The sequence below is a fragment of the Elaeis guineensis genome, chromosome 14, assembly GCF_000442705.2.
Source record: "Elaeis guineensis isolate ETL-2024a chromosome 14, EG11, whole genome shotgun sequence".
In the NCBI taxonomy this organism is placed as follows: domain Eukaryota; kingdom Viridiplantae; phylum Streptophyta; class Magnoliopsida; order Arecales; family Arecaceae; genus Elaeis; species Elaeis guineensis.
This window is the reverse complement of record NC_026006.2, coordinates 61432752-61453228: the sequence shown is the minus strand read 5'-3', so window position 1 is coordinate 61453228 and position 20477 is coordinate 61432752. Positions and strand designations below refer to the sequence as shown.

At 34.6% G+C, this 20477-nt stretch overlaps 2 protein-coding genes across 2 annotated transcripts; both read right to left on the bottom strand.

The window, feature by feature from the left end:
• Nucleotides 1-4843: 4843 nt before the first annotated feature.
• On the bottom strand, nucleotides 4844-6483 carry LOC105057312 (putative UDP-rhamnose:rhamnosyltransferase 1). Its single transcript, XM_010939894.3, has one exon. It carries the CDS (start codon nucleotides 6446-6448, stop codon nucleotides 5069-5071), a length of 1380 nt encoding a protein of 459 aa, XP_010938196.1. The 5' UTR covers nucleotides 6449-6483; the 3' UTR covers nucleotides 4844-5068.
• A 1747-nt stretch (nucleotides 6484-8230) lies between these two features.
• On the bottom strand, nucleotides 8231-10088 carry LOC140853652 (uncharacterized). Its single transcript, XM_073248302.1, has 4 exons — nucleotides 9994-10088; nucleotides 9732-9833; nucleotides 9279-9638; nucleotides 8231-8356 (listed from the first exon to the last, which is right to left on the bottom strand). Exons 2-4 carry the CDS (start codon nucleotides 9786-9788, stop codon nucleotides 8231-8233), a joined length of 543 nt encoding a protein of 180 aa, XP_073104403.1. The 5' UTR covers nucleotides 9789-9833; nucleotides 9994-10088.
• Between the last annotated feature and the right edge of the window lie 10389 nt (nucleotides 10089-20477).

The window sequence follows — 20477 nt, the reverse complement described above, 5'->3', positions numbered from 1 at the left end:
GTTGAATTTAATCCAAAGTAATTGCATGATGATTGATTTTGAAATGTTGTTGTGTAATATTATTATTAAGTCGATCATTAATTTGTTTAAATGAATTACAAACTCAAAAATTTGATTTGGAAGAACACTATAATGTTGTTCTTGATTTTGAAATCAATTATTGGTAAGGTAAAGATTCATTAATAATATGTTATTTCATGTTGAACTAAGAATATCTTTTATGATATTTGATTAGAACAAATTTTTTTAGAAGTTTATATCAGAATATTGATCATGTATGAAGCTTGCATATAGAATAAACATATAGTTATGGATATTATAAAGAAGTCTATTTGTAATTGAAGAAATTGATTCTAAGATTGTAGATATTTATTTGGTAGAGTCTTTGATTAGTATCTTTGAATCTAAATAATATATATTGTTTATGTCTATTGAATATTATATGATATATATACTTCAATTCAAGTATTATGCATCTAAGTTGATCGAGATCTCTTCTGCCATCATGGTTGAGGTTGCTAATGAATTCCTTAATGACTGTCTTTGGATTGAAATACAAGATCTAATTATCTCTATTTGAGATTTTGGGATACCTATGAAATTGCAATATATCTATTATTAATTGAAGAAATTGATTTGATTTGAGATTGTTGAATATTCGTTTGGTGAAATCCTTAATTGCCATCTTGGGATTAAGATAAAAGATTTTAGTTATATCTACTGAAGATTATAAAATATAAAATAAAATTTTAATTTAAAAATTTTGAGATTATGAATTGATCTAGAGTTCTTTTACCATTATTATTAAAGTCCCTAATAAATCTAATATTGAATAGAGAATTTGACTTTAAGTGGCTTGCATGATTATTATGAAAGATTTTTTGATAGATGATAAAGGTCTTAATAAAAAAAATATTACAAGAGATAAGTGACTTAATTTTTCTAATGTGTTTGATGTAAGATCATAGAACTTGATTCGATCGATTGAGAAAATTCATCTAATTATTCTTACTCACTAGAGTTTGATATGGTATTGTTTAGATAAATTGACAAAAGAATCAAAATTCAATTTATGTTGAATTGTAATAACTACTTATATGATGGTTTTGATTGTGTCGATTGACTCAAGGATTAATTTAGATGGAGTTATTTGATACATATTAGGGATAACAATTAAAAAGTTCTCTTGAGTTGCCTGAAATTTAAATTTGAAATATTCTTACTATATAGTGGTGTTTGAAAGTCATAAATGTATCTAAAAAATTTGATGGTCAAGATCAGAGTCCGCAATGGAAGTATGGTAGTTTGAATTATTTATAAAAAAAATTATATTCTCATAGTTTGAAAAATTTTATGATAAAATATTTGATTTGATTTTTCTCTTATGGGATGACCTTATTATCAAGAAAAAGAAAATAGTTTAACTTATTGATTAAGTTGGATGTCCTGGTGTGATTTTTACCAGTAAATTCTCCTATCATATGTTGAGCTAACTTTTTAGGACCCTGAGTCTTAGATGGTTGGATCATTGATTCTTGAGTTTGGATTGGAATATTCAACAATAGATTTTCTTTCTTTTAGAATTAAAGTTTATATTTTTCTATCTATTAGAAAGAAATTGACATTGATTATTGATCTTAGATTTGAAATATTTGAAGCTTATACTTTTCTATCTATTAGAAAAAAATTTGAGATTGTTTATCGATCCTTGATTTTAATCTTAAATTTTTATACTCAAATATCTATCTACGAAAAGTATAGTAAAATTTATTTATGATCTTGTGATAAATTGATCAAATCATGAGCAGTTAAAGATTTTTGGTGAGAAATTTGATATCCTTATCTAGAATTGAGAGACTAATTTCAATGATCAGAAATAGTAGTTTTAATTCTAATCAACATTGATGATATTGATCTTTTTCTTATGAAATGATTTAATGATGAAATTGCATCAAGAATTAAAATATCAAAGTTTGAGGATGAGATTAAAATGATAAATCTCCAACCTTTGAAAGCACGAATGAGAAAAAATATTTTCGAATTTTGACTAATTAGCATGTCACTGTATGATTCATATAATATGTTCTCCTATCTTATAATAGATTGATTAATTAAGAGTAGTTGATATTTCGATAGAAAAAAAAATTGAAATTCTTATTCATGAATTAAGATATTGATTTTCTTTCATTTACAGAAGATGGGTTTGATTTTGATGATCTATAAGAAAAATCAAGTCATGAGGTATTGAACCTTATTCTTATAAAAAATGAGATCATGATTATAAAATTTTAAAGTTTGATAATCTTTGATAGAAAATTTTGAGGATAAAATTTTTTTTAGGAGGAAAGAATATTGTGATCCAAACTCAAAATCAAGCCCAAGCCCAATCTAAAACCTAGTCTAATGGAAGAATACCAATCTCAAAGCACAAAAAAAAAAAAACCACAATCGAATGGGAAGAAGAAGACTCCCGTAGAGAGTCTTCTTCCAACCCCAACGAGGAGACCGAATCCGAGCCAAAAATTTGAGTATTCTCTATAAAATGGAAACCCCTCCCTTACCTGGCCATCCATCGTCGGAGAAGCACTCTTCCTCTCCCTATTTTTCTCCTGTTTCATCATTTTTTTTCCTTCTCAGATTGAAGGCTTTTGCCAACGATTTCGTGGCCCAAAACACTACAAAAAGCAAGGTAATGAATCAAAAAATCCTCTATTTGATTATAAATCAAGTTTTCTATCGATCTATCACTGTTCATTTTTTGGAAAAATTTGGAATTTTGAAATCCCTGTTTGGCCATCCGTGTGTGTATATTTTTCGGCACCTCCCATCACTAGCAAGCACCCAAACGTGGAGCCATGGCCTCGCCACCATGGGCTCGAACCCTAATCGTTGTTTCCGAGCAGCATCCGCAGGGGTGGGGGAAGATCAAAGGAGAAGGGAGATCCCCTATTTCTGTTAGCCGAAGGAGGAAGAAGAAGAAGAAGAAAAGTAAAAGAAAAAGAAAGAAAAAAAATTAATATATATATATATATATATAAAGAAGGGTTTTTTTCTTTAATAGCTTAGATTGATTAATCAAAAATCTTGGACGCTACCACCTAATCAATCTATATGGAGACATTGAATTTTAAAAATTTTATTTTAAAATTATTATGATGAAATTTTGATCGAAGGATGATATTTTGACATACCAGGTTCAGATGAAGATTTTTTAAATTTATAGGATCCATAGTTTGAATTGCTTTTGAAGTGAGTAGTGTTTTACTTCTACTGAATTTATCTAGTAAATTATAAATTGATAAATTTGAATCATACTAATTCATGATATGCAGATGATTGAAGATATTTTTTTTTGAAATTAATTATGATGATGTATGATCATAAAGAAATGATATGATTGATTTATTCGAATATTATTTATTTATTTTATTATTAAAATAATATATGAGACTGGAAGATAATATGATTTGACAATCTGACTATTTAAAGGACCCTGCCAATGAGAGTTAATATGTTGGCGATTGATTTATCCTTAGGATTTATGTTGCCAGCGAGACCAGCGACATGTTGCCAGTGAGACCAGCGACAAACCGTCAGTGAGACCAACGGTTCCAAAAAATTTTGCTATCAGATGATTCGTAGCTTACTGTAAGAAGAATATGTGGTGTTATGACCTTACCATAAAAAAAATATGGTCATAGTTCATGGTTGATAAGAACTTATGAAATTTGATGAATTTGAGATGACGAACATAAATTATATTTATGATGAATTGAAAATTGATATATGAATATTTAATAGTGTGATGAATTAAAATATAAATTTTTGAACTCATATGTTTATTATGTTATTATCAGTAAATCGATATATGTAACATTATTGCCTGATTTATTTAGTTAAAAGTATATATTGTTTATTGGGCTGTTTAGCTCATTACCTTCTATTTTATTATTTTTACAGATATTAAAAAATTAAGATAAAAATAAGATATAAATGGGAGAGTGATTAGAAGCAGAATCCCTATACTTTCATTTTAGATTCAAAATTTTATTGAATTTGATGTAAGGCTTATTGAATATTGTTGAATTTATTGAAATATTAAGTTGAAATTTGAATTTGTTATGTTTTAGATTTAAATTATTCACTAATTATTCCGTTATTATTTTATGATAGCATAATAAGATGCCTTGCATGCTTGTGGAGAGAGTTTTCTATGAGTATGCGGTAGTTGTCATGACTTTCGGCTCACAATCTCATATCAGAGGCGTAATACTTTTCAAGCAACTAAGGGTACGTTTTGGTTCACAACCAAAATCAAAATCAAAATGATTGAAATGGGAATCAAAATAGCCATATACCCCATTGCACTTTGTTTGTTTGCCGGTGGAATCGAAATCGAGTTTGAAATATTATTCATATGTTAGAAAAGAGTTGAGATTAAGTTTTGGATATTCAAACATTCTTATTCTTTACTAAAATTTAGATCAAAATGAAATTTCATCCAACCAAATAATTAGAATATGAGTTTTTTATTTCTATTTACATTATATTATCTAATTTTTTCCAAACAAACATGTCCTTGATGTAAAAAAATAAATAAGCAGCAATCACAAGAGGTATAGAAAGAAGGGTTTAGAATCTTTTTGTTTTAGATCAAAAAGATTAATAGATCACCTAAATATTGTCCTTCCCAAGTACCGGTAACCCTTCAGATTCCAATGGATGTTGGATTTGATCAGAAATCATCTAATATAATTGCTAAAGACTTTACTAGCTCAATATTTGGGAAAAGATAAAATTTAAAGAAACAAAATTTATCACATTGCAAAATCTTGTAATTACTTTTTAAAGTATAGTTTTATGAGAATACTTTTATATATGAATCTAACAAAGATAAATAATTCAAATTATTTCCTATAACATGGTAATTTTTTTAAAAACAGAGTACCACCATCCATATTCCCACGTCTCGGACCTCATAATCACCAGTTTAACACGAAAGAAAGACAATACTTCATTCCGAATCATAAGAACTTCATGACCACCACCCATTCGTCCACATTGTTCATCAAGCTTGTGTAGGCGGTTTTGCTCTGCGTCCATTGTCTTTGAGGTACTCGACAAAATTCCTCACATACCGATCATGCACCTCTTTGTTCCCCAGCACAGCCCCAAGCCCCCTAGCTGAAGCCCTGTACTCCTCCCCTTCTTCGTCCACCATGACCAACCTCAAGACCTTTGCAATGTCCGCCCCGTTTAAGGAGCCATCCTCCTCGTCCCTCGGAACCTCCATCCCGACCTTCTTCTCCGCCAAAAGTCTGGAATTAAACCATTGATCATTTAACCAGGGAAGGAGCACGAAGACGATCCCAAATTGGATAGCCTCGACCAGCGAATTCCAGCCACAATGGGTCAGGAACCCCCCGATGGATGGGTGCCCCAGTATCTTGATCTGGGGTACCCATCCCTTGAACACGAGCCCGCGGCCCGCGGTTCCTTCCTCAAACCCCTCTGGCAGGAGCCCATCAGGCTCGCCTTGCGGGCTCCTGAGAGCCCACAGAAATGGCAACCCCGAGAGATCCAGCCCACGGGCTATCTCGTGCGCCTGCTCTTTGCTCAACGCTACCGCGCTTCCGAAGGCAACGTACACCACCGAACCCGCTTCCCTCCTGGCGAGCCACTCAAAGACATGGTCGCAGTTGCTGCCACGAGTAATGGTGTTATTATCGGCAGCGTTGGCGGCAACATGGCCGAGGGGAAGCACCGGCTTCGCGAAGAGATGTGGGAGGGCAGCGAGCCATTCGGGCTCGAACTCGGTGCAGCTCCCCACCGCGACCAGGTCGGACCCCCGGACCGACGACCCGACGCGGAAGCCGTTGGTCAAGCCGGACATGCTCGGCTGGAAGAAGACGCTCTGGAGTTGGCGGGCCTCGTGGCGGTGGAGCTTCATCGACGTCGGTAACGGGATCCAGTCGGGCGGCGCGGTGAGCCGCTCGACCGTGACACGGGCTGCCTCGCCGTCGGCCGCGAGAGCGAAGAAGGGCCACATGAAGACGTTGGCGGCCGCGCCGACGAGGTTGACGTAGCAGCACGGCACGCCGAGGCCTGCAGCGATGCGGGGGATCCAGTAGTAGCCGGAGTCGAAGAGGATCCAGTCCGGAGGAGGAGACAGCCCTTGAAGGAAGTTGGCGAAGGGGTCTCGGAGGGTATCCAAGTTGTCGCCGTCGGCGGGGGCGGTGGCGGGGTTGTGGAGGGGGACGAGGTGGATGAGTGGGGACAAGGTGGAGCAAGGGGCGTCGGCGATGGTCTGTATGTTGGCGGGGTTGGAAAGGAAGGAGACGCGGTGGCCGAGTGCGGCGAGGCGCTTGGAGAGGTGGAGGAAGGGGTTGAGGTGGCTGAATCCTATGTACGGGAGCACGACGACGTGAAGAGCGTCGCTGTTCTCCATGGCTGTGGATGGTGCGGAAGGTGACTGTTTAGTGCTCAAATAGACCTGGAGAAGAGAAGAAAGTGACAAAAAAAATATATATATTATTATTATTAGGTAGGTTAGCCTACAATAAATGCCATAGGCTAAGCCAGTGAAAAATACTACAGCTAGCCTTGTCCACGGGATTTGTTGTAGACTGAGTCAGCCAAAATTTCTGGTTACATGGGGTGTGAAGTCTTTAAAGTGCGTAACGTTTTTCCGTTTTTTCTAATAATAAGAGAGATAAGATGCCATCCAGCTTTTATTGCAAAAAACAACTAAAGTATTTTTTAAAAAATAGATTTTGTTAAAAAGACCATTCTGCCTTTTTTTTTTTTTTTTTTTTTCTTTTTTCTTTATCAAATCAAATCTCGATCTCCTATTTTCTCTCCTCTTAGGCGACAATGGCTAATTAATTCAGGGATGTTATCGGTACGGTGGACCGTGAGGCGAGAACTTGGAGGCCGAAAGCGGACAGCTTTCATCTAATCATGATATTAGAGCCATGGAGTAAAGAGTGTAGCAAGTCCGGATGTCCTTTAATGCTCTTTAAATAGTATTGTCGATAACGACGGAAAAAAAAAGACTAGAAAAGGAAAGATAGGGAAATGGTAAAAGGACACTTATCATACTTACTGTTTTTAAAAGGCAAAGATGAGAAAGAAAAAATTATAACCTATATAATATATACTATGTGATCATATATGTTACTAATTATAATCGTTCATTTATCTCTATAAACCACGACAGAAAATGAGTTTCTATGATAGATAATGTGCACAATAATATAATGCATATTGTATAAAATATAATTTTTTGATGAAAAAATAAATAAATATCTTTTTCATTAAAATTGATTACTTGCAACATGGTTGAAGCGTTTAAAACTAAAAAAATTTTAGAAATAAAAGAATTAATATTTTAAAAATTAGATCTTTCATTCAAAAAGGAGTCAACCTCTTTATCAAAAAAAAAAGGGAGTCAACCTGGGTTGAACTGCCGTTATGACAGCTTAATGAATATATTAATTATTAATTATATATACAATAGATTAAAATTATAAATAATGCACAAAAATATTAACAAACATCAAAATTTAGTAGCTGGCGGTTGTCTCCTTGTATTTAACACCCCTTGGACTGGCAACCGCGGCAATAACGAAGATTCATCCCTCGACGGACTCTTATTTTTATTTTAAGTTCCTGTATGTTTCTTTCTTTCTTTCTTTCTTTCTTTCTTTTTCTATTCTTTTTTTTTTTATTTTTTTTTTCGTGTGCGCGTGTGCGTGCGTGCGCGTGTGCGTGTGTGCGCGTGTGTGTTCTGGGTGTTTCTTGGACCTGCAAGGTTGCCCCCTGGAGGTGAGAGATGCTGACCAACTGTACTAGCAATTGTTAGCAATTTTTTCTGTATATTTCAGAAATAATGCTTCACATATAGAAAACATGTATAGTTGTGTATATAAACTAGATATAATTATATGCAGTGGACTGAAAATAAAATGCTACTCAAGTGAGGAAAGGTAATTTTTTTAAAAATATTGGAATTATACAAAAGACCAGGTGTTAAGGTATTTCCATTGAGAACGTCAGTGACAAAATTACTTAATTATTAGAATTTTATAAATCAAATATCAGTGGAATTATATCATAAAAATTCAAAGTAAGTTCCTTCTCCCCTCCTGATGCAATCACTAGATACAGCCATGTTAGCAATGACAGCAGCAGTCATTATTTTGAGATTTTAGAAAAACTTCTTCTGGTGTCACTGCAGCTTTGGAATTTCTATGCATACGTGTGCTTGGAGGCACTCTAATGGAGAGTGAAAATTTCGTTTCAAAGAGAACCACTGGAGATTTCTAAGAGATTTTTGTTGGTGCCTTGATGGAGGCTGAGAGTAATAACATGTGAACACTACAGTGAAAATGGTCATTAACGATGCTATTAATATTATTTTACGACGTTAATAAGCGTCGCTATTTAGCTTTACGATGCTTCAAAAAGCGTCGGCAAAACGTCGCCTATGTAAGAGTGGAGATGAAAAGCGCCGACGCTTTTTAAAAGCATCGTTATTTTTTAACGACGCTTTAAAGCATCGTAAAATTTAATTATAACGGCGCTTATAAGCGTCGTTAAACTTGTTTTAACGACGCTTATAAGCGTCGTTAAATATATTTCTAACAATGCTTTAAAGCATCGCAAAATTCAATTTTAACGGTGCTTTTTAGCGTCGTTAATGACTCCGCGTCCTCCACTCTACCAAGACGCTTTTCGAAGCGTCGGCTTTTTTATCTTTAACGATGCTTATAAGCGTCGTTAAAATAATTTTAACGACGCTTATAAGCGTCGTTAAAGATTTTAAGAGAAAAAAAAAATACAGGTTTTATCTACAAAAAAAAAAGAATACATACATTCTTGTACAAAATTATATCAATTATTCGAACATAAACCTGTATAATCACCACCATTCACACCTGTACAATCACCACCATTCACACCAAAAGCAAACTTAAATAGAAAATTTAACCAAACCAAAAGACATTATTTTATATAAATAAAAATAAAGTACTAATCGTCCATTATAATCAAGAGTAATATAAATAAATATAAGAATACAATAAAAATAAAATAATATCAATCTGCAGGCGGATGGTCGTCGTTGTCTCCACGTGACGTGCCGCTGTCTCGACGGGTGCCTGATGTGTCAGGAGCCTACAAGAAACATATCAAAAGCATGATTTGCATATCTATAAATAAAAATATATAAATTATTAAATTAATATAAAAATATATATTTAATATTATGTGTTTACCTGAGATGGATCATACATCTCTAATAAAGATGTAAGGCGATCAATCTGTCCCCTCATGGCCTGCATCTCGGCACGGCTCTGTCGCATCTCCTCCATCTCAGCGGTACGACTCTGTCTAATCTCCTGTATCTCCGTCTCGAGTCTGCGAACGCGTGAATCCTGAGCATCTGCTGCAGCATGCTGCGTATATCTACTAACCTCAGATAACTGAGTGGGGGTGACTCCTACTCCATAACCCCTCACTCGACCGTAGCGCTCTGGTCCCATCAACTCTGTGAATACCTCGACCTCGATACGGCTCTGCTGCGTAGATGCTGCGGACTCGTCGTCACGCTCCGCAATGAGAGATGTAGCCCTCTCCTGTATTTTTTTTGAAAACAAGAGTTATACATTAATAGCTAACAAAATTAAATTTAAATCATTGCAAAAAATAGAATATTAATAATGTCGTACATATAAATCTCTCGACTCATCTCGAACAAAAGTACCATCCTGATGAGTATGAGTCATCCGGTAAAACTCCACTTGTCCGGGTTCCCTCCCATGCTCATCCACCTACACAAATAATTTCAATTTTAAGCAAACAGTTATAATAATTTAAAAAAATATATGAGTATCATGATACAGACATGGTCCACGATACATAATGATATTAGTTATATAAATATTTCAACATAAAAATTAAAAGTTAATTATGAAAGTTTAAGGAATATACAAACTCCTGTCGGAGTCGTGCATAACTCTTCGACCCCGATGTATGAGGAACAGACTGAGCTGTTCGTGCAGCTCTACCAATAGCAGAATAAGTCTGTAAAATAAAGTAAAGAACTTGTTATATATATAATATATAATAAAAATCAATATTTTTATAAAATATTTAGAAAAAAAAGATAATAAGCAGATAATATACCTATGCCCTCTCGAAGAACCAATAATGAACCAACTCCATCCACTGATGAGGGGGTACATCAGGAGGACAATTCCTAGCAACCTCCTCCTCTGTCATACCCTGTCTCATATAGTCCTTCTTCAATTATGCTCTATATTCTTTTCATTTGCGGTTGAGAGACTTCATTACAAAATCATGAGTGGATGGAGGGAGAACAAACTTGCTCTATAAAAAAAAATTAAATGAAATAAATTATATAAATGATTAACAATTAATATACAGTATGAACATCAATTCATTACCTCTATAACTCGGAGGAGCTCAACTTTGTACGTTGGAAGCATGTCATTCCATTTTGCATAGCCCAACGGACATAGCTGAGGCCTCTGAGCAACAGTCCCCAAAAATGAAGTCAATAAGCAGGCAGCTTTCTTAATTGGCTGACCTAGCTGATTGCACTCCACAACAATCCTCTCGTCCTCACGCATCTGCCACACATCTCGTACTACTGTGGGGCCGCGTCTGGGGCGTACTCTCCCGGATCCGTCTGCAAAAAATACATAAAAATAACTATATCATAAATATATATAAAAAAAAAAAAAAAAATTACATGAAAGACAATATATATCCTGCACGTGTATCTCATCATCTGGCTGATTAACAGGAGGATCGTGCTGTGCTGATGATGAAGGACAGGGCTCAGAATGCTGTGCAGCTGAACTGGCCTCAGGCTGCTGTGCTGAAGAAGACGTACCGGCCTCTGTCTGTGAAAACTGGAACTGCACACCAACATATCGTCCCATGCGACGCATGATGTCACCTAGCATTTATATAAATAAAAGGTAGAATCAGTTAATATATGGAGTAAAATAACACAATAATTAATGCAAAATATATACATCATAAATAATTATTACCAGTAACAATCAAGCAGTAGTGTTTTCTTCGAATTCTGTTCTAACCAACGTCGTCGTAGCATTTAAATCATCAGCTGGCACAAAATTGTAGGGCATACATTATGTATAAGTGTCATCGTCATCATCCTCCACTTGATTTCCCATATCATATAAGTCTCTAGGTTTTGTTTTGATGACAGTAAACCAATCTTTATCTTTTGCGTCTTGTACATAAAATACTTGACGAGCTTGAGATGAAAAAATGAATGGGTCATCCTTCAATAACACACCAGTGTGTATCAACCTTGAAAAATTTACAAGTGTAAATCCATTTGCATCTTATTTCAAACCCCTTGGTGAGTTTATGTCTATCCAATCACATCTAAACAGTACTACTTTAAATTTTCCATAATAATCCAACTCATAGATATCTTTAAGTGCACCATAATAGGATTTTCCATCCGTTTCCACCATAACACCGCTATTCTGTGTTTTTCTAAATTTCTCCCGTTCTCTAGTATAAAATTTAAAGCCATTAATTATGAAACCGTTATATCTATTCACAATCTTGTTAGGTCCTCGAGCAAGAGCTATTAGTTCATCTGAATTATTTATCTCCATCATCTTTGATACCTAAAAAAAAATGATATGACGAAGTGCTGTTGAGTTATCTGATATTAAATATGTATCAAAAATTAATATATCCCATAATTAAATATAAATCACACCTGATTTGAAAGCCACATAGGGAATAACTCGACCAACCATCGCTGTTCAATCCTTGCATTAGGATGAATGTTATGATTGGCTCATCTCTGATAAATTAAAAATTCACTGTATAAAATATAAATATATCATTTAGAACATTATATCTAATATAAAATTTAAATTTTGATGTCATTCCTTAAATATACTAACCTGCGATGGTCAGATATTATGTCACTATGAAGTAACACATAACGATGTGCTTGTGCTAAGGATTTTTGATCAAGTACAATACTTTGAGCTCTTTCCAAGAATTTTTCAGCAGTTAAGAACTTATATAGTTCTGCATTCTCCGCAAAGTCATTATGCCGTTGAGGTCGACTAAAAATAGTCTCTACACCTTGAAGATATCTTGAACAAAATGTCAAACATTCATCCGCAATATATGCTTCAGCAATCGAGCCTTCGGGATAGGCTCTATTTCGCACATAATCTTTAAGACGCACAAGATACCTTCAAGAATTAAATATTTATTAAAATATCAGTATGCTGTTGTTTCTAATAAAATTATCAAAAGATTTAAGGTTTGCAATAATACCTCTCAATAGGATACATCCATCTATAATGTACCAGTCCACCAACTTTAACTTCTGAAGCTAGGTGAATGAGCAGATGTACCATAATAGTAAAAAATCCAGGAGGAAAAATCTTTTCCATCTGGCAAAGTGTAATTGCAATATTGGATTCTAACTGATCAAGTTTCTGAGGATCAATAACTTTGGAACATAATGCCTTAAAGAATGACGATAATCGAAGTACAATTGTAACAACTTGTTTCGGCAATGACGATCTTAAAGCTATTGGAAAAATATCTTGCATCAATATGTGACCATCATGACTTTTAAGATTTGAAAGTTTTCGATCCTTTAGATGCACACATCGTGAAATATTTGATGCATATCCATCGGATACTTTGATACTTTTCAAAACTCCCAAAAAATTATCCTTTTCTCGAGCAGACATTGCGTAACATGCAGGAGGCACATAAATTCTATCATTAGCAAGCATTTTAGGATGAAGTTCCTGTCAGATACTCATTTCTTTTAAATCAAGACATGCCTTCATGTTATTTTTGCTCTTTCCATCAAGGTTTAAAAATGTTCCAAGTAAATTATCGCAAACATTCTTCTCATATACATGACATCAAGATTGTGCCGAATAAGATTATGTTTCCAATAAGGTAAGTCAAAAAAGATACTTCATTTTTTCCATAAATGTTTACTTGGCTGTTGTGTAGATGCTATCTGTGTGTCTTCCTCATTTTCATCCTCGAAATAATTGTCTGGATCTTGAAACACCTCTGCATCTATAATACTGATACTGACTTCCTCTGGTAACCCTTCGTGCACTGAGCTTTCAACATCATCCCTTCCTCTTTTTTTAGAGGACTTTGAGTGCTTACCATAGCTGTAATTAATGCCATCCATTTGTCTATGAACATCAGTTCCAGAAGGTGCAATAGGGACACATCCCAATTCTATAGTACCATCAAACAAATCTTTCTGAAATCGAAACGGATGATTTGCTTCCAACCATCGATGATGTCCCATGTAACAAAATTTACCTCCATGTTTTAACCAAATTGAATGTGTTGAATCTCCACAATAAGGACATGCGACCCGTCCCTTTGTACTCCAGCCAGATAAATTGGCATATGCTAGAAAATCATTAATAGTCCATAACAAAGCTGCCCGTAGTTTAAATATTTGGCCGTTGGAAGCATCAAATGCATCAACACCCTCCCACAACTGTTTCAATTCCTCTATCAAAGGCTGTAGAAAAATATCAATGTCATTGCCTGGACCCTTATCTTCTGGAATAACCATTGACAAGATAAGTGATGATTGTTTTATGCACATCCACGGTGGCAAATTGTAAGGTATCAAAATGACTGGCCAAGTGCTGTAGGTAGAACTCAGGGTCTGAAATAGATTGAAGCCATCAGAAGCTAAGTCAAACCTAACACTGCGAACATCAGAGGCAAAATCAGGATGCCTATCATCAAATGCTTTCCATTGAAGACTATCTGCTGGATGTCTCAACATTCCATCCTTTGTACGTCCTTCATGATGCCATCTCATTGATGAAGCTGTTTTTGATGATGCATAAATCCTTTTCAATCTAGGTATAAGAGAAAAGTAATGCAATACCTTGGCCGGTTTCTTTTTACTCCGCGTTGCATCCAATTCATTCAGTACATCGTCTCGATCTTCTTTTTGTGTTATCCATCTTGAAGATCCACATACATTGCATGACTCTTGATTAGCATTTTCACCCCGATATAACATACAATCTTTCGGACAACTATGAATCTTTTCGTATCCAAGATCCAATTCCTTTACTACTTTCTTGGCTTCATAATACGATGGTGGTAAACGAGTGCTTTCTTGAAATGCATCCTTTAATAACTTGAGCAGCATGGTAAAACTCTTTCCAGACCATCCATTCAAATATTTTATATGAAATAAATGTACAAGAAAAGAAATCTTAGAAAATTTTGTACAACCCGGATATAATTCTTCGTCTGCATCTTTCATTAAGGTGTGATAACGAGCTGTCTCATCATTAGATGTATGTATGGGCTCCTCAACATGCATACGTTCCGTATGCGTACATCCATCAAACATCCCAACTGTTTCTTGTATACTACTGGATTCTCCTAAATTTTGAACATCAAATCCAAAAGCATCTGTGATCAAACCCTTTATATCATCATCTCTTGCAGAATTGTCTTCTAGGCTAGTGGATCCAAAATGAGTCAGGGGTTGGTTACATGATGATGGCAACATAGATTCTCCATGAAAAATCCAGTCGGTATAACCTCTTAAAAAACCATTCCATACCAAATGTTCTTCCACACCAAATGTTCTTCAACATTTTGTGGATCTAAAGAAGAACTATTTACACATTTCTGACATGGACATAAAATCTTTTCATTCAAACTACTTTTCTCCATACCAAATTTAATGAAGTTATGAACTCCATCTAAATATTCTTTAATATTCCTTGGTTTATTTATCCAACTTTTGTCCATTGTAGGATAAAAATGACCGAACTTGCAATTTATCTAAAAATAAAAAAAATTATACAATCTATATTAATGCAATGAGTAAAAAATATCAGTCATTTCATAAAATCTAAAAAAATAACAGCTAGATAAAGTTTACATAGTAAATGCTTGCTATCATCAACTAATAGGTAAAGAAGGTCCTATCCCATTCAGAAAATGCATTAATTCTATAGGTCAATTACAGAAATCAAATGATATGCAACAAGAGCCAAAAAAAATTTCGACAGCATTTTCTCTTAGTTCTTCCGTATAGGAAGAACAAAAGAAAAATACCATCCGAAATTTTTTTCAAACCCTCAGCATACCATTTGATTATGGTAATGACCTATAGAATTACTCACATTTTCCAAACTGTCCATACTGGACAATCAATTGATCAATGTACATAATTCTTTTATCCGTACAAAAATAAATAAATGTACGGATACAATAGAATATGTACATTAATCAAAAGACGGATCTATGTTTCTATGCAATATAATTTTTTTTAAAATTAATTCATAATTAACTTGATTTAATACCTGATATTAACTTGGGGAGTAATGGAGAAAGAAACTTGGCCCAGCTTAATCCAGATACTTAGTCTTCATCAGTCACGAAGATAAGGATAACGTAGGCCACACGATATCAGGGTCCAGCCACATAACGAGCACCACATGTCAGATAAGCAATCAATCAGGATTCATGAAACTATGAAATTATCCATTCATCAACCATGTAGCACAACCTTAATTAATTGTACTATATATTTTCGGGTGAACCTTAATTATCCAATTGTAAAAAAAAGCACAATCTAGCACAAATTTTGATATTTGATTTGTTAGAACACCATTGGATGTCAAATTCAGGCAAAATAGTTTCCATCTTACAGTTTCACTATTTGGTTTTGAAATCAAAAAAGAATCTTTCATTAAATGTTGCATTAAAAACCACCAAATTATGTAATCTCAAATATTTGAAAAAAAAAGAGAAATAATAATTATCACACTCATGTCCATAACTCTGCATAAATGATAGCTGGTAATTAAACTAAATTTGAGTGACAACTGAAAACATATCAAAAAAATTTTAATAAATATTTAATGCTACCTGTATGAAGAATAAAAATAGCCCATATGAAATTTTTGTTATATAACAATAGCTTGAAATTGCAATCTAAAATGAAATACTCCTATTATGACCCTTAAACAAAATAATGAACTTCATTTTTATATGATGCATCATTGATCAATTTTGCTTTGATCTAGTAACTGCTCCTACAATGATGATTATTACTAAAACATTTCCTCATGGAACTATACATATATTTTTACTAGAAGGTAAAGCCATTACATATAAATAAGGAAGATTAAGCCTTAGCAAGTAATGGCAATTCTAATTGTGATTCTAGTTTGCATAATATGCCATTGAATTATTCGTACCTTCTTGGAAAACAATTTATTTTAGATTGTGTATCAAATGGACTATATAGTCAAAACAAGCACCTTTATATATCTTCTGCTCTTAGTCATCAATAAAATAAAATGTCAAGCATATGAAGCATCAAAAGATTACCCGACCCGACAACAGTGTTGATCAAATAAAATGTCTTATAACGATCAGCAAACTAGTTGTGTTTTTTTTTTTTTTTGGTACAAGAGAGGGGCAAAACCCAAGGAAACAAAAAAAAATTGCTGACAATAAACAAGTGCCTAAGAAATGGAGTGCCAGCAAAATCAGTGAGAACAACATGATGGATAGACTGCGGAAGCAGGGACGTTGAGCCAAACTCCCGAGGACAGTGAAGAATTGCAAGACGGTCCACCGGCTGGTTAGCTTCAAGTAGAATATGAGAGACTTTAAAGGCATCCAATATCGAACAGCATTGAACAATATCAGACAACAGAGGCAGGGTGGGAGTGTTGTTCATGTGAAAATATCGTTTGTTTTGGTGCGTCTTAATCCAATTTATGACATTCGAAAAGTCACCCTCCAACCAACCGGAAACAAAGAAACCCCTCCGCTCCACTCTCTTTTAGGTGTTCGCCTTCCCCTCAACGAAACCTAAGAAACCCCTCACACAAACCCCAACCGAAACCTAAGAACTCCCCCTCTCCCTCTCTCAGGTGTTTTCCTTCCCATCAGATCTCTGAAAAGAAGAATGAATGAAAAGAAAAACAAGTGAAATGGGGAAAACATTTTACCTTTCAAAATTTCTGTGGAGCGACCGAGCAGACTTTGTTTCCCTTCGATTTTCCTCTAGTATTTAGATTCTTCAGGAGTCGGATGGGAGGCTTGGGGTGGCCGAATGGCGAAGTGGGATGGTGGGAAGCTTGGAGCAGCCGAACAGGGAAGGAGGAGGAGGAGGGCCGGTCGGGTTGCGAACGGCGTATGGCTTGGACCGCGCGGGCGCGGCGTCGACGGACGCGGCAGCAGAGGAGAGCGGCGGACGGAGGTGAGGCGTGGACGGCGGGTGCGCGTGGACGGCGGGTGCGGTGCCGGCGGCGGAGATGGGCCGGGGTCGGCGGAGGAACGGGTGGAAATTAAAGGGGCGGCGGTAGATAGATTAGGGCACGGGAGGAGGAGGGTATTAAACGAACCTACCGACGCTTTTTAGCGTCGTTAAAAAGCATCGGTATTTTCTTTATTTAACGACGCTTTTGCTAAAAGCGTCGGCGTTGACACGCTCAAATTTTACGACGTTTTTAAGCGTCGTTAACAAACGACGCTTTTTAAAAGCGTCGGCAGGTCTGCGCAACCTGCCGACGCTTTCCAAAAGCGTCGGCAAAAAAAAGTCGGTAATTACATATTTTTTTGTAGTGGAAACTTGAGATCCAAGTACAACCTGCATAACTCTAGAATATGACTAAGGAGTCTGGCATGCATTGCACTTGGACCTATAATGATGCTAAAATTTTTGATGGATGGTGAAGCTAAACTAGCATGAATAATTCCTGTTCAAAGTTCTGCATTATGCTAGCAATGTTATGCAATGAATATTTTATTTTTTACTATAAGACCATGCGCAGAACACAAAATACTTTGGAAATTGCATTTGCTCCATTATATAGGTAACTCTACGTACGGTGCATTGGATTCGATATCTAGCTAGGTTTTCTCTACCAAGGCAGTTGGCTGATAAAATTGTTCTATTGCACTGAGATATCACAATGAAGAAGGGTTGTGAAACCAAACTGAATGCTCCAAGAGAAGGGTAGAATATTTGCATCAGGGTGCCAATCCTTGTTGCTCTTCAATGTATAGTTTCTACCATATCACAATAAAAGCGCAAAGTAAATTTTCTCTTCAATGCAATGTTACAAATTGTTAAGTGTCCTTCAAAATAGTCGTGAGCTCCGTGGCCCTTTCATGGATTGTGCCATCTTTTTTTTTTTTTCTAACAAAATGGATTGTACAATCATATTTTACATGTTTGACAAAAATAAGAAATATTGGATTGACTATTTTATGAGATAGTTTTAAAAAGATAATTAGTATTGTATATTTTTTGTCTAAGCATGATATCAATTGGATTCACAAAATTTTATATTTTTAAATTTAATTATTGACCACAACAAATATTAGGGTTGCAACCGGTTGAGTCATGTCCAAGGCATGCTTCATCCTAACCCAACCTGATTGCATATTCAAGTCATGATTTTGTATCTAGACCTGACGTATTAACTGGTTGGGGTCAAGTTGGGATCAAGTCTAATATGAGACACAGACCATATTGGATCAAATCTGTGGTTTTATAGCTGAAATATGATAATAATTAAATATAAAATTACTAAAACTTTTTTAGAAAAGCTCAAAAGATCCAACTTAAACTTTTTTATTCAGAAATCTTTAATTTCATTCAAGTGATTGTTCATTTTTAAATTTATGAATTATGGTTTTTAAGAGATATATTGATGTACTTGAAGACATTATAAAGAAGATTGTACCAAAATAAATAATAAAATATAATAGTTTGAATATCATTAATTGAAAATAGATAAGAGGAGATGTAGTTGTTGAGATAAAAAAAATAAGAATGAATTTGAGAGCATGTTCAACGAACTAAGAAAGATATTTAGAGTGAAGAAAAAAAAGATTTATATATTTCAGATTTTTTGGTTGGATCGAATCGGTTCAGGCCGGGTTGGGCCCATGTTTTGTTAAATTAGAGTTGGACGAGGAACAAGTTATGCAGCTTTGTTGCTGGTGACAAAAGCAATCCTTAAGCTGATTTAGTTTAGAAAAATTTTTTGTATACCGCCTGCGATGTAAAAAATCTGACGTGAAGCACACCGCCTCATCCGATTGGACCACATAGTCATCATTTTTCAATGTGCATTCAATAGCCATTTAATGCCTACAGTTCTATTTTTTTATTTGAATTTTTAAATGACGAAAATACTCCTTTTCTTTCAAAAAAATTATGATATTTTGTATCGATATTATGACATGTTGCGTTGAAATTATGACTTTCTGCATAGAATGTCTTAATTTTTTCACAAAATATCATTAAAAAAAAAAGATATTTTTATCATTCAAAAATTTAAATGAAAAAATAAAATTATGGATATTAAATGCGCATTAGAAAATGGTGACAATATAGCCCAATAAGATGAAATCCATGTTGGATTTTCTATATACAGCGGGCAGCATACAAAGAATTTCTCTTTAGTTTATGAGGTATTACGAAAACTGATGCAGCACATGGCAGAAATTAGATATGACTTCAATTTAGATGGGCTGCTGCCCGGTTTGGATGAAGAAGCAATATGAATGTTGTCTTATCATCACCATGGATATTGTGGTTTCAGAACAAAAATATTTTTATGATCACCAGGAGAAAAAGGCCACTAATCAGAGATCGTACTCTTTCATGATAGAGGAAGTTTGGATGCTATTGATCAAAAGAGTGATGGAGAAAACATATTCTTTATGCAATAATTGTTTGAAGCACATTCTCAAAGTTTAATAACATGAAAACAAGTGAAATTTGTTTATTATTTTTGAACATGTTGTAATTTCTTTAATTTATAGGAGAGAATAGCTATGATTTTGTTACGAAAATAAGTATCTAAGTGGTTTGTTGTGTCACACTATTTTCAAATTTATTTCCGCTAAATCTATTATGTAAGAATACTTCTTTTTAATGCTTATCGCATTACAACAAAAATAATCTATAACGATGAAATTTTAATAATACTCAACAAAAAATATTATGATAAATATTCTCTAATAATGATTTTAAGAAATATCATAAAAGATACGTAATATTGTAGTATTTTATCAAGAGTGTTACTAAAACTCATTATATAGTGATGTAATTGTTGAGATATATTATCACTAGTTTGATCTGATGAGATTTTTAGATGAGACAATGGCTTTTATGCGACAGATAGCACAAGGAATAAAATATGAAGTGAAACTGAATATTCAAAAAAACAGTGATCCATATAAAGAGTACTAAAAAATTACAGGACTGTTTCAATTCCGTGAATAAATTCAGCTTTATTTGGGCTTAATCTTAATGTATTTCCTGAATAGAGCGACGTTACAAACTTATTGAATGATGCATAAACTTTTGCCAAGAATAATCAGAACTT